Here is an 11899-nt window from a genome sequence, read left to right as displayed (position 1 = left end):
CTACATTTTGGCTGATGTGATGTTTAGAATAAAAGCATGTCAGGGATGCTTAAAACAAGACAACTACCCATGCCTCTGCCTTTTCTTAAGTAATATAATTCACTGGAAATCCCTCAATGCTTTGGACATATTGAAATGGTTGACCTTTCCAGGATGGTTTCTCTCCAGTCTCATTCCTTTTATTCTACAGAGCTGGTACGGTGGAGGGTGGGAAGGGGGTGGAATATGAAAAACTCAGATGAAGACTTCTTTCATGCCCATCACACAGGTGAAAGGAACAGTTTCACTCCTAGAAAAACCAGATTCTTGACTGCTAGAGAGAAAAACAGCCAATTATTTTTTATTCAGGAAAGAATGAATTATTTGTTTACCTTATTCACTAAGAAACAGAACTTTGTTACAAAACTCCTTATGAATAACTAGCACTTAAAGACACATAAAATGCTATCCAGAATGATCTAACACTGGCTGGTGGTAGCCTCTAATTAAAAAAAGGCTGTAAGTCCTTCCTTTAACACCTTCTTCCACTGACTTGTCATTTAGATATTTGCTAATGTTAATCAACACAGTTATAAACTTCACTAAATTATTTTTCATTAGTCGTCCCAGCAATACTACAATTTTCAGCTCAAAAGCTTCGGCTTGTGTCTGTAACTGAGCAAGGAAGTGGATCTCCAGTGGTGAGAGGTGCTGAGGAGTTTGCAGGACCTGTGTAAGAGTACAGCACTTTGGATGCTGCTACAAAGGCCAAACACACATTGGCATCTTCTCTGGAAATGCTCAGGAAGGCAGCCAAGGAGTGTGAGCAGGAGAAATCCCCCCAGGCCGTTTGCTCTTGGGGAGGATTTGCTCCTGCATACAGATGAGGACATCAAGTTCCTTTAGTTTCAACCTACTTACTGTCTTGAGGGATTGCACCTGGATCCCAGAGGCTTGCCAGGCAGGGAACAGTATTGGTTGCTAAATGAGCAGCACAGCACTAACCCCTTCTGGCTCCCACCCACTGAGGGGCTCCGTGGTACATGGTTCCATAACTTGAACTGGAGGCTACTGCCTGCATGTAAACAGGTACCCTGACTTGCTGCAGAGGGGATGAAGACACACATTACAAAGAATTTATTAAGAGAGCTGGAGAGCTTTTGGTACTAAAGCAGCAGGAGTGAAGCAATGTGGCACAAAAGGAATACAGGGAAGGTGCCAAGTACAGAAAACACAGAGGGTTCCAAGATGAAGTAATGAGAAGTACTGAGAAAGTGTAAGAAGGGGAGAAAGAAACTGCAGGAGAAGTGACAAATACGAAGTAAAACCTCTATGATATATAGAGTATGTTATATAAGGGAAAAATTTGAATTTGATGAGATTATGTAAAGCAAAGGATTTCTTCAACAGCTTAATTTATTCATTTGCACTTTACCCCACTTTCTTATCTTAAGAAAGTCCAAAGAAAGCTGCACAAGCAAAAAACTTCACAAACCAAGCCTAGATTTCCATTCTCTGTGATGGATGCCAGCTCTTAACGCAAAAAGGCGTGCACCACACAACGCAAACACCTCTGGTGGGATATTTGAGCTGATAATGATTATTTCTCATAGGGCAGCAATTTAGACAAAGTACAGTGCAAAGGGCTGAACACAAAACAACACCGCGCTCTAACAAGCAGCGTAAGGATTTTTCCAGCCCAAATAACAGAGAGAGTTTGGACTTTTCTGCCCAGCTGCCAGCAGCCGTGTGCTGCGAGCACTGAGCGGGCTGCAGGGGGTTAAGGATGAGCACGCAGCTCGCTGTGCAGGCATTGCAGAGCCCCTGCGAGGTGCAGGCTGCCGTGGGCAGGGATGGCAGGGGCAGGAGCTCAGGAAAACACGCTGGAGCCATGAATCAAAGGCGGTCATGTGACGGAGGGGAGGCGCTGGGCTGGCTCCCAGCCAGTGGCAGGAGCTGATGGGTGGAACGAACCGGGCAGAAAAAGACTAATATGACTAACGGAGCCTGGATGCGTGGTACCTCCGTTCGGATCTACGGGAATGTAGGCTCCAGCAGTTCTGCAGCTCCACCAGCCTCTTGCCCGACACTGGAACTGCTGCTCACAAAGTAGAATCCTGCTGCTCTTTGGTAGGAAGGATAGAGAAAGAACATGGCCTGCATTCTGAAGGTAAATCTCTGTCTGTTGCTTGAATGCATTGTTAGAGAGCCCCTCGCTGCTCGGAGGCATGGATTTGGTATGGTCCTATTGCATCTTCGTTGTCTTTTTGAGTACTGGCTTTGTTTGGCAAATGAATATGGAGAGATTCTGCAACGCACAGCTGTGCTCTGCTTCCCTCTGCCATTCTTTCTCTTTTTCCCTGCATTGTCAGAACTGTGAGCTAGCGGGAAGAGAAGTGTGTACGAATAACGGGAGGGGGGAGAGCGGCTCTGGATTGTCTCAGCTGACTTTGTCTCCGCTGAATTCCTTCAGGAGCAATAGCATTTGGGCAACAGACTTCCAGTGCAAAGGACAAAACGGGCAACTTCTTTTCTTTTTCTAACCATGCAGCATTTACCGCTCTTAAAGCAACGGCTGCAGATGTCCACAGCTGTCCCAGATGCTCCTTAAGCACACACTCCCCTGCTGCATCTGCTCCAGATCCACATGCCCCACACAATTACACTTAGCATTTAACCGCATTTTCTAATTAAGCAACCTATTTGACAGCGGGTTTTCCCCCTTGGCGCCAGCAGACACAAGCACAAACTTACCGTGTGCTCACGTGTTTTCTGCAGCCTGTTCCCCAGCGGGGTGGCGGTGCTCGGAGCCCTCACGCCGTGCGGCCGGAGGGAGCCCCGGCGGTGCTGGAGCCCTCACGCCGTGCGGCCGCAGGGAACCCCGGCGGTGCTGGAGCCCTCACGCCGTGCGGCCGGAGGGAGCCCCGGCGGTGCTGGAGCCCTCACGCCGTGCGGCTGCAGGGAGCCCCGGCGGTGCTGGAGCCCTCACGCCGTGCGGCCGCAGGGAGCCCCGGCGGTGCTCGGAGCCCCGGCGGTGCTGGAGCCCTCACGCCGTGCGGCTGCAGGGAGCCCCGGCGGTGCTGGAGCCCTCACGCCGTGCGGCTGCAGGGAGCCCCGGCGGTGCTGGAGTCGATAGCAGGGGAGGAGGCGGAAGTGCGGTCAGCGAGAACAGGCAGCGTTTGTTTCCTTGCAGCGCTGTCACTTGGGGGGAGCCGCTCTCCTGAGCTCGCTTTCAGACCCATTTGTTATCCGCCCTGCTTCACATCCCTTCGTTACCTGCCCTTGCTGCTTCCTGTGCATACTTAGAGTATATCTGCGCTTTGTTTCTTTTGGCAAGTAAAAGTGATCTGAGAATTCTTTGTTATTTACAGTCTGATCTTCTAGCATAGAGTTGATTATCTCAAACTTTGGGATGGCCTGTGGTAGCAGTTGCTTTCAGCAAAGTAACGAAGTGGATAAATTGCAAAACTTTAAAACACCTTCTGGATAACGCACATTTGGGTGTCTCCATTAATCCAATCCTTAGCACTACTTTTGGGCATTCAGCTTTGAAAAAAACTCGTTACTTTGCTGCACTCTTTTCCTCATTCATTCGTTCATTCATTCGTTCATTCATTCATTCTCAGCTAGTGGGTCTGTGGCACATGGATGTTTTCTGAGTCGTCTGTCTTGTAGGTTGTGGTAGCTTATGTTAATAAATATGGCAAAGTCTGCTGTGAGTGCAGAAACTTCCCTGAACTAGCAGGTTCTGTTTGGAGCTTGATGCTAACAAACTCCTTTAGTCAGACAGCAGTAATGCAACTGAGAGTTGTGATTTGAGAAGATGTGAGCTCTGTGAATGGAGCCTAGTTTCACAAACGTAAGCATGTACACCCCTGTTTAAACACGCCCTAAATGACTTAGGTTGGACCTGCTAGTGATCTGGAAAACAGATTTTTTTTTGGTTGTGGGTTTTTTTTTTGTTTTTTTTTTTAATTCTGTGGCAAGATCGCATTTCTGTGGCAAGATCACATGCAAAATCTTCCTTTTGGCCATAAGAGTTAAGTAAGAATCCCTTTAAAAGAAAACTCCAGTGTCTCTCTCACCCTTCTAATTGTTTCCTCTGCAGTCTGGTGACATAGCCTGCCACAAGCACCTTAGAGTTTGAATTACAATGCAGTTTGTCTGGGCCAGGAACTCCATTTGGTTGCTATTCTGATGGTTAAATCAATAGATTAATTGGCATTCCTTGACAGACAGCCCTCTTCCAGCTTAATTCTTAATCTTGTTAATTCAGGCAGGTGCAAGGATAAAAAGTGAAACAGATATGAGAAGATTAGCATTGCCATAAGGCAAGCTAGATTTTCTCAGACAGACATCCCACAGGAGTAATTTAAACGTCTAGCTCAAGATACTTGTATATAAGTTTTTAATGTAATGTCTACAGCTTTTCCCCTAACAGGGAATTTCAAACTAATATGTATATTGAGATGACACTAAGCTCATTCCTTCCTGAAAATACAAACCTGTTAGCTACACCCTTCTCCTTTCCCTAGGGTTTGCCTTGAGCTTGTGTGGAAACAGGAAAAGCCCCAGAAATCTGTAGGTATAGATTTGAAGTAAGTTGTGGCACAGTGGATGGGAAGCCAGAACAACTGTGTGTCCTTTCCACTTCACCCTGAGTGTCTCTCTGACTCTGCCATGCGGCTTACCGTGCTCTCTTCCTAGATTTTTAACCCCCTTACAAAGCTGTTGAGACTTGTTGAATGTTGGAGTTCCATATGGGTGAGAGTTTAATATAAATGCGATTGGATAGAGGTGTCTGTAAAGTGCAAAGATCAGCGGTGGCGGTTAATAATTAACTGGAGTTAGAGTGGTTAAGAGTGTATTAGAAGAGGTGTTATCACCTTCAGATATGAACATCTCCTTGTACTGTGACTGCTGCATGAAATAATCTCTGTGTGCAGCCAGAGACAGCAAAAGTGCTTTGGAAGGAGATTTTCCCTAAGGGTGCCTGCTGTCTCTCTGGTGTTTGCTGTTCACTCTTCCTAGGTAAGAGTGATGGGGTTGTTACTGGTTGTGGCTCCAGAAACTTTGTCTTCTGGCCAATAGTGGGGAATTCTCAGTAAAACCAGTGAAATTATTATTCTGAGGCATTCTTTCCTCTGTTAAAGAAAAGCAGGGAAAGATGCAAGTTCTAAAGTGTGTGATGTGTTTTTATTTTCTCTGTCATGGTTTTAAAAATCATGGCAAATAGCTGAGTGAAATGTAGGCATTTTTGGAAGCTAACAGTTGATCTTATGCTTGTTACTATGGCAGCTGCATGTCACCTTGCCAGCCACTAGATTAGCAGTAATTACTAGTTATGTGTCACTCTTGTCCCTAATGATATTGAAGTCCCTAAGTTCCACTATCAGCCAGTGACTCTTGAAAATGAGGACAAATTTCACTCAATAAATTACTTCCTGCTCTACTTCCTGCATAATTGAAAAATAATACTTTAAAGTATGTGTCATTTTATGATAAACACAGCATGAATGACAACACTCTGTAAAACCATGATATCCCCCAGTGAAGACTGGACCATGATATTTTATAGCAAATAGGACAGGTAACTGAGTTTGCACACGCTGCAGTTTGCAGAAGATTATGTTTTACCCTGTTCCCAAACCCTTCTTTTTGAATGGAAGTTTTGAAGAAGGTGATGGGTATGGATTATGTTGTCATCCAAGTACAATTTTAACTGTTTAGGCTTAATGGGGTAGAGCTTAATAAACAAAATCCGTGTGTGATGGGCCTGTACGGTGAGGACTAAGCATGAAATTGAGGAAGACACTTCCTTCTGGTTTGTGTGCTGTGTATTTGCTGTGCAGTGAACAACAGAGGTTTCGTGTGCCTGGGGGCTGGATGTGACCTTCTATCAACAGGGATCATAAACCTTCAGTGAAACTCTGTGGTCTAAATATTATTTGCATAATGTGAGGCAATGTTCTTATTACCACGGCTGATTGAGGGTCCTCTCAAAGTAAGCAGGTGGCCAACTGAAATTCATAGCCTCTTTAATATTTTTTAAATCTAATTTAAAGATTGAAAGAACTGTTTTGCAAAGCATAACTTACAGGTTTCAAACAAATAAAACCCTTCAGCACAGGCTTGTAACTGTTCTGCAGGATGCTGTCAAAGTTAACAGTACCTGTGTGTTCATCTACAATTCTTTTACATGCTTCCTCTCCGTGGTTATCTCCACTGGCTTAATTAAATTCACGGGTTGCATTTTTTCCCTTAGTGCACATGGTGAACTTTTTTGGCAGGAATTTTCTCTAAGAGTTTTTACCTGAGTGTTCAATGGCCTATGTCTGATTGGGGTCTTCAGACACTGCAGTAATACAGATAACATTACTATCTACAGGCATACGTTCCATCTGCACTTTTGAGACTAAAATAGGAAAGCTGATCTCATTACATTGAATTTTTACCCTGGCAAGTAGCTGGTCAGAGGGGAGAGGCAGAAGGTCTAAAGGATCTGATCCCAGTGTTTGGATGCTTGTAATCTTGGATATTATTTGATTTTTTTTTAACCTCTATGTACATGACAATGACTGTAGATATTTCCTCCAAGCATGTTCTCTGTTTCAGTCTGCTGTGTTGTGCAGGGTAGGCTATGAGTCTCACCATTATTCCATTCTCTACCAGAGATTTTCAGGATGCAAGCATTTCCATTGAGTTGACCTCTATATCCTGCTTGAATCAGGTCCAGGATAATTCACATTCTGCCTTGACTGTTAAATTGACTGCAGCAATGTTTATGCATGGCATCCATCCGTTTTCCTGTGCTGAGAGTTGTACTTGGATCCTGTTTGATTTTCATGCTGTGCTCTTTCTTCTGACATGACAAGGGATGGAAAGATCCTTGGAAAAGGAACAAGGGTAACCTCCCCTCCATATGGGAGGATGCTGCACTGAGGGGCCATTTCCCAGCATTTTCTGCAGGTTTGCTGTAATGTGAGCTCGCTCCTCAGCATGTCTTAACATGATCAACAGTTCTGTGGGCTGCAGCATTTCTCTTGTAACTGGAATAATTTCTAGGATTGTATGGTTGTGTCTCTAGGGAGGGAAGGTGTAAATATGCAAAGGTGCCCCTTATGAGGTGTGCATAAATGAGCTGGAAAGATTTGGTGGATGCAACAAGGAGTTACAGAGAAGAATCAGGATTTCTGAGGTAATATCCAGGTTTTTTTGTGGATCACTCCATCCGTATTTGTTATGGGTTAATGTTTGCATCCTTTTTCACCCCCACCCAACAAAACTGGCAAAACTTAATTTTTAATTATTTCTAATGCTCCTTCTTCATTGGATATTTTTATTTTTAACAAATTTCTTACAATTACTCTGTTTCTAAATAATTTTTTTTTTTTGTGGTTCTACATTGTTTACCTTTAAATTGCTCCGAAGTAAATGAAACTGAAATTAATGAACCTGCCAATGTTCAGGGCTAGGATTTGCCATATCATGGTCCAGTGGTGCTTAATTACCATGTAAGATTTTATGGAGTGCACTACATGGAATTTCATAATGTGTTTTTTGTTATGTTCACTTCTTGAAAATCTAAGGAAAATTAAATTCTGAGAAGTATAAAACCACTTTTCACTCTCACTTGCAATGACCTTAAACTAATCACACGTTAAGGATAATATATTAGCCCCCTCCCAGAAAGAGACGGTTTCTAGTCAGTCTAGTTGTACAAGAGGACTTGCTTTGGCTGAATGAATTTGATTTTAATGCCCATGTTACTGAACCAAGAAAAGCTCCAGTTTTCAGTGCACTTCAGTTGGTTTAAAACTGGAGATTTGTGTCTGACTTGGAGGTGTGAAAACTAGAACCACAAGAGCAGCATGAAATTATGTGTCTTACACATTTAAGGAGTTATTTGATAAAGCAGTAATGGGGAAAGGTTTTTGTCTTGCAGTTCATCTTTAAACAATGGAGCATGTGTCACCCAGATGTTTTAGGCTTCCCCTTACCAGGGGCACACTGTCTTTATGTGCTGTTTGAACAGCCTGGTTTAAGGAAAAGTGTCCCTGCCCAGACTGATTTGGCCAAATTGCCCAATCAATTCTGTGATTCTGTGATTATCATGGGTATGGAATCACATATTAAAGGAAATGGTCTCAAAATTCAGCCATTTGTAGACTTGTGTGTGAGCTTTGGTGGTTTATAATTTGTTCATTTTTTTCAATTTCCATTTTGAAGTCCTGAATGCCAGATGACTTGGCATGTCAGAGTATGACATAAACCATCACAGAAAGCAGCAAATTGCTAAACTTTGACATAACATATTGAAATTCCTTGAGATGTGCTATTACCTATTTCTAGTTACGTGGTAGCCAAGAGAAAAGCACATCTTTTCTTGCCAAACAGTCATGATTAATTAAAGGGAGCGTGAAATGCAGCTAAAAGACCCCATATTTTAGGTTTTAATCACAACTATCACAATATATGTGTGGCTAATTAAAAAAGGCAGAGCTTTAAGCATTTTGTTCCTTTGCCATGTTTCATTCCAGCAGTATCTTATGTGTCTTCCAGAAGTGTAATACTGGACATGGTGATCTTTCCAGGATTTGTTCTCTCATCTTTTCCCAGGAAAGCAGTATCTACGCAGCAGACTGACTTTTTTTAAGAGGATTTTTTTTTTTTTCTATGTCTGTGGCTTAAAGAGAATAAAAGTTTTCTGTGTGTTTTCTAGGAAGGGAAAGGTCAAATACTTACACGTGAAATGGAAAGTGAATTTCTTTATCTTCCTGAGGCTAATGAATAAATATAATTTTTGGACCAATCTATTTCCCAGGGCAGCTTCTACCATAATATCAAGAGCTATTTTGTGCAAGAAAAATTATTGCTTCTAAATTTATTTTGAAATTTTAGTTTTACTTTCATATATTAAACAGGTAATTTATTTTGTAGTTGTTATCCATGACATTTTCCCAATACTTTCTTCTGCCTATCAGCTGCTCTCCATCCGTATTCGGATTCCTAGCACAGAGGGTTGGAAGCGTACACATACATAACAATGAGAGGTGGAGATGTGTTTTATCTTATTAGTGATTGAGACTTCTCTGAGACCTCTGACCAGGAGCTAGAAGAAATTGATCTTTGTGGAAATCTGTAAACAAGGTGGGTAAAGGCAGCTCCATTTACTGGATATATTCTTAATAAATAAGGAAAAACTCTGCCTTGGGCCTTTCATCTCTTACAGCTGAGGGAGCAGTTGCCTTGCTGTTGTCAGCATCAAATACTCATATGGAATGAATTTGCTGTTGCTTTGGAGGGAAAGCTGCATCTGCTGCATTTTTTGTGGTGGTTCTTGTAAATAACCTGTGGACTGCTGAGAGAACGGCCACTGCTTTTCCCCCAGCTTCACTGGTTTCTGTGAATGGGAAGTATAAAAGGACAATGTGTGACTGTAATGTGTGTTGTGTTCCTGAATCTGTGGACAGAATAAATTATGGCTGGATGAGGTGAGAATTGCTTTGTGTGATCTCAGAAGATGTTAAATAGTGAGCTGACTGTTCTCTGTACCCCTGCCCCTTCAGGAACATCATCTGTTTATGTAAATATTGCCTTTACATGGTTATCTGCTTTTAAATAGCAGTGTCCCAAGTTATATTGAGTAAAATATCCTTCTGCTGGTGCATTCATATGCCTTCTGGGAGCTGTAAAGGTATACTAATTTTTTTTTTAAGTCAATCAACTAGCTAAAATTGAGTACAAAGTTCATATAAACGTGATTTGTATTGAAAATAACAGCAGTTATTTTCATTCTGATTATTTTAGCGGAAGCACCTGAAAAACATGACAATTTTTGGTTTATATATTTGAAAGTGGATAAAATACCATGCTGGATATTCTTTTTTCATATTTACTATTGAGGAGGACAAAGGTGCGGCAGGAACTGAACTGGAGGGGTTTAGGAGGTGAGATCTTGTAAGTGCTGCTGTTCAGGATCCGTGATGGAAAGGCAGTCCTGTTAAGCAGTTCTTGTTTACTTGCATAGCGTGTGTGACATTTAAAATTAACATGGGAGCACTGCACTTGCAAATAATTAAATGAAGCAGTAGCTTCTTACAAAATATATGTTTTCAGCAATTTGCATTAACAATAGGTAGAGGAATGCTGGCCTAGGCAGGTAGGACGGCAGGTGTGGAGCGGCTGGAAGTGATCAGAAAAAACATGTTTATTTCATGGGAACAGCAATTTGTACAGAAGATATGTGAATGAATTATTTATAGTTCCTGTCTCATCTAATGATGTGTTCCCTGCAGTGCTTGTTTGGTGTAGGATTTGGTATCTTATGTCTCTTTCTTTAATTCTTTTCCTTAAAATTATATATAATCTTAGTACTAGGAAAAGTTTTCCTGGGCTTTGGCAAAGAGAATGTCCCCCTGAGCATGTAACAACATAAGACTTTGTTCCATGAGGTTTGGTGATTTAATTCTAAATAGGAAAAGTCAGAAACCAAATACCAATTAATTATTTTTTTCTAAGTTTCACAACCCTTTTTAGCCATCAGCTTTTAGTTTCCTCCAAATCTATTGTTTAGCCAGATTTGAACACAATTATTTTCTTGGAATGATGGGCTGCCATTACATTTAAGAAATAACAATATGTATCTATTAAGCCTTTAATATACACAGTGGTATTATTACTAACCTGTTGAGGCCCATAGAGTGCTTCTTGGTGTACTTTCAATAATTATTATGACATTGTTTTACATTAGGTTATAAAATCATATTCTATGTAATTTATGTATGTACTCCTCAATATTACTATGATCTGGCCTTTCTCCATAAGTGAAAATCACTTTATCTTTTAGATTAATTCAAAAAGACTAGAAGGCTTTTGTGTTTTGATGTGTTGTGTTCTACTGTGGGATGCAGTTACACCAGAATAAAGTTCCTACAAAATTTTGTTTGGCTTGATTTGTCAGGGGACCAAATATTTTAATTCCAGGTTATGGGTGTCCACAGTGGGGCTTATGTGATTATTGAAATTCCTTATAGTTTTACTAAACCTTTCTACCTCAGTCCTCTGAGCCATGTGGTTAAGTTATTTACAGGTTACTTCATGGCAGCTGATCTGTTACAGTTTTCCCATGTTTACATTCAACTCTGACAAGCTAGTCAGGTTAAAATCAGCTGTTAACAGAAGAGAGCTTTCTATTAGTGTTTCTTAACGTGGAAACAAAAAAACCCCGAACCTTTTAAAAAATGGAATGAAGAATGAGACTGACTCATTCTGTGGGATCCTTGGGAGCTGTGGAATGTGTAATGTGGGGAAAAAACTAGTGGAAGACACATCTTTAGTAACCGGGGAATGGAAGTTTTGACAAAAGATTTTGTAACTTTTTTCCGTATGGTTACAGAGAGAATTCAGACAGCTGTCTCTGTGTGTGTCTTTATTCCTTTTCTGTTTTTCTTCCATGGGGTATAAAAATATTTTAACAGAAAAATTAGTTCTACTCTACTAAATGCTCTTCTTGAGAATGGCAGTGGGGAGAGAAAAGAGTACACCAAACCAGAGAGAAGAAATGGCACCTTGTGAGGACACTTCTTGAACAGCATCCTTGCTTTATTGTGCATGTTCTCTCAGCCAGCGTTTTCTGTACCTGTTACAGGGACCTGGAAGTCTGTCTCTGCTGTTCACAACTCTTATTATGAAATTAAATTTATACTGTATTTTTACTTTGTGTTTGCTGCCACTTGCCCATTCATGTTTCATTAAACCAATTAAGGTATCTTAGTGGTTTTACCAGGTCACTTAAGGTGAAAACAGAGAACCGAGGACCTGGAAATGCCATCAAAGCTCCCCCCATTCTAAGCACGCATCCTCTTGGGAATCCTAAATATGGAGGCTCGGTTGCCTTGTCTGTAGCTGCTGCCTTAGC

At 41.6% G+C, this 11899-nt stretch overlaps 1 protein-coding gene across 1 annotated transcript in view; it reads left to right on the top strand.

Moving 5' to 3' along the window:
• The first annotated feature begins 1872 nt into the window (after nucleotides 1-1872).
• ST6GALNAC3 (ST6 N-acetylgalactosaminide alpha-2,6-sialyltransferase 3) overlaps nucleotides 1873-11899 on the top strand; it is a 217933-nt gene continuing 207906 nt past the window's right edge. The window contains exon 1 of the mRNA XM_023932599.2: nucleotides 1873-2149. Within this exon, the coding sequence (XP_023788367.1) occupies nucleotides 2132-2149 (18 nt within the window). The 5' untranslated portion in view covers nucleotides 1873-2131. The remainder of the gene's footprint in view (nucleotides 2150-11899) is intronic.

Source organism: Cyanistes caeruleus, chromosome 9, assembly GCF_971803275.1.
Source record: "Cyanistes caeruleus chromosome 9, bCyaCae1.hap1.1, whole genome shotgun sequence".
Classification (NCBI taxonomy): Eukaryota; Metazoa; Chordata; class Aves; order Passeriformes; family Paridae; genus Cyanistes; species Cyanistes caeruleus.
Note: the sequence above shows the minus strand (reverse complement) of the source record. Positions and strands in the feature narration are given on the sequence as shown.